The following is a 2,948-nucleotide window of genomic DNA, read 5'->3' as shown; positions in this document are numbered from 1 at the left end:
GAGGTGCGCACAATGGACCAACAGGTCTGAGTGCATGGGCATTATGTCCACCTCAATAATAACTAAAACTAAAACTAAAACGTTTCTTCGTCAAATGTTTTTAAATTTTCAATATAATATAAAAATCCAAAATATTCTGAATGATGAGATAGTTGTTCAAAACGTTCATTAATTGATACGATTGCTTGATCTATTACGGCTAAAAAATAATCATCGTAAAATGTTTGCTCAGCTGAATTTAGACGTGCATCTTTGCTTTCATAATTGAACTGCCTAACTTTTTTTTTAATTCTAGATTGTTTAAAAACTGCTTGAATATCAAGGCCTTCACATAAATTTTGCGCAATTTTTTTTGACGACTCAAACCCTTCATTTCTAAAATTATAAAAAAAATCTTTAAGACCACTTAACAACTGTACAGCATTACTCAATTCCATATTTTTGCTCTGAAGACTCTTACTAACTTTATTTATAGCAGATAACAGTTCATACCAAATAACAACACTTAAAATAAAGTCATAACAAAATTCATAGTTTGCTAATGACGAGCTTTCACTTTTTATTTTAGGATCCTTCGTTGATTCACTAATTTCTATTAAAGCGTCATGTACTTGGCATAATTGAAAACGGATAGGCTTAACCGATTCGACCCGAGATTCCCATCTAGTATCTGACATTGGTTTTAGTGTAAAATCTGAAACGTATTTGAGAAGAATAGTCCATCTTTCAGTAGAGGCAGCAAAAATAGAATAAATTCTTTGAATTACCCCAAAAAATGTCATAGCAGCTGGTACGGATGATGCCATATCTCCGAGAAGTAAATTAAGGCTGTGAGCAGTGCACGGAACAAAAAAAGCTCTTGAGTTTTCAGAAAGGATTTTTGACTGCACTCCTTGATGATGACCTATCATATTCGCCCCGTTGTCATACGATTGGCCACGACAATTATTTAAATCTATATTCATTAGTTTCAATTGTGCTTTTATTTCCTCTGTTAAATTCAAGCCAGTCTTACTTGTAGTATGAATGAAACATATAAAATATTCATTTATTTCATATTTGAAAATTTTCGAAATTTCTATAACGCGCAATAAAAATGTAAGCTGCTCCTTGTGACCTTTATCAGGAGTTCCGTCCAATAAAATTGTGAAATATTTACTTTGTCTTACTCGATTTATTATTTCATCACGTATTTTTGTGGCAATAATATTAATAAGTTCATTTTGTATCCTAGGACCTAAATAATGATCATGGATGTCATTATTATATACACGTTTTAAATGATCAGCCATAATTAAATCAAATTTTGCAATCATTTGAAGTAAGCCTAAAAATTTACCATTATTAACTGTATATAACTTAGAACTTGTACCACGAAAAGCGTCATTATGCTCTGCTAAAAATTCTATACATGCAATAATTCGTTTAAGAATATTACGCCAACGTTCTTTTTCAATATTTACGTTTCTTTGAATATCATTATCTATAGTTGTATGGAGATTAAGTCTCATACGTAGTTGTAGCCATTTTTCTTGAGCTATATTATGTGAAATAGATAATTCGTGCTCTTTTAAACGTTCACTTATCTGTTTCCAATTAAAAAATCCTTCTGACGCCAATGATGAAGTTGAGTTTGAAGAAAATAAACGACAATAGAGACAAAAAACTCGATTTAAAGATTTAGAATATAAAAGCCAATTTCTTACCACTTTTTCACCGTTGCCCATTATTCGATTATAATGTGTTATGCTGAATTTTCTACCTTCGTCGTTTGATGGAAAATTATAATTTATAATTTTTGAAGGCGAGTTCTCTATTAAATAAACTCGTAATTTATCTGTAATATTTTGCCATTTACCTGGATCGTCATAATCAATTTCATCGTCCTGTACTTTTTTGTTCCTTGTATCTTCTTGGAGTAGTAAATCTTTTGATAGTTTGTTGAAGATTTTCATTTACTTCATTGCTACCGGATTGTAATTCTTTTGTTTCAATAGTAATATTGTCTAACAATAATTTTTGTTCGTTATTTTCAATGTTAACTTGGCTACTACTTCCGGCAACACAATCATTTTGATCTTTTTTTAAAAATTTACATAAAGAGTTTTTTAAAAGTTTATCCTGCTCTTTTTGAACATTTTTAAGTTTTCGCTTTTCAGCACCACTTTTAAATTTTCGATATTTATCACGTAATCGGCTACTCATTTTATTTTGGTACCCGATATTTAAGCTCCAACGACCACGAAAAACGAACACATACTAAAAATTACCGGTACAAACAGTTTGTTATTTCGGTGAATAAATGGTTTTATTATTTTGACTATTTTTCTACGAAATTCGTCGATTAAAATAACATGCCTTGCCTAATCGCGTATCTCGAGTGTATGTGCATATGCGAGTTGAGTGAAAAATGAACATGGGGAAATTAGTAAACCAATTGATATATATATATAATCCATATAAATTTAATACAATATTTCGACGTTTACCTTTATAATGTTTGAAATTGTATTTCAAATGTATTACTTCTGTTTAAATAGCAGGTTTTTTTAAATATACAAATTAAAAAAATATAATCACAAGAACTAATTAATTTTAAATGAAATTGCCAAGTAATACTCTATTTTTTTTTTTGAAGTGCGAGAAGTGGCGGGAAGTTTACATCATCTGGCGCAAGTAGGAAAATTTTCTCAATGACCTTTTTTTTTCTCATCTTTCTCTAGGTCTGGTATTTTTGTGCGAGACCCCAAAAGCGCGAGGCCCAGGGCCTGGGCCCTGCTTGCCCCCCCCTAAGGACGGCCCTGACTAAAATAATATTGAATAACAAGTATACGGGCTTATCAAGTGCTAGTAAACTGACTGATGGTCGGTAGACGTTCGCCAGTATTTATATCAACACTGTCGGTCACTGATTAGTAATAAGGCATTTCGGGTTTTGTTTAAGGGAG

At 31.4% G+C, this 2,948-nt stretch overlaps 1 protein-coding gene across 1 annotated transcript; it reads right to left on the bottom strand.

Moving 5' to 3' along the window:
• Nucleotides 1-74: 74 nt before the first annotated feature.
• On the bottom strand, nucleotides 75-2,383 carry LOC126909116 (zinc finger MYM-type protein 1-like). The gene has a single exon (XM_050691509.1). It carries the CDS (start codon nucleotides 1,953-1,955, stop codon nucleotides 75-77), a length of 1,881 nt encoding a protein of 626 aa, XP_050547466.1. The 5' UTR covers nucleotides 1,956-2,383.
• Nucleotides 2,384-2,948: the final 565 nt, after the last annotated feature.

Source organism: Daktulosphaira vitifoliae, unplaced genomic scaffold (genome assembly GCF_025091365.1).
Source record: "Daktulosphaira vitifoliae isolate Bord-2020 unplaced genomic scaffold, ASM2509136v1 Scaffold_127, whole genome shotgun sequence".
NCBI lineage: Eukaryota > Metazoa > Arthropoda > Insecta > Hemiptera > Phylloxeridae > Daktulosphaira > Daktulosphaira vitifoliae.
This window is presented reverse-complemented; position numbering and strand designations above follow the sequence as displayed.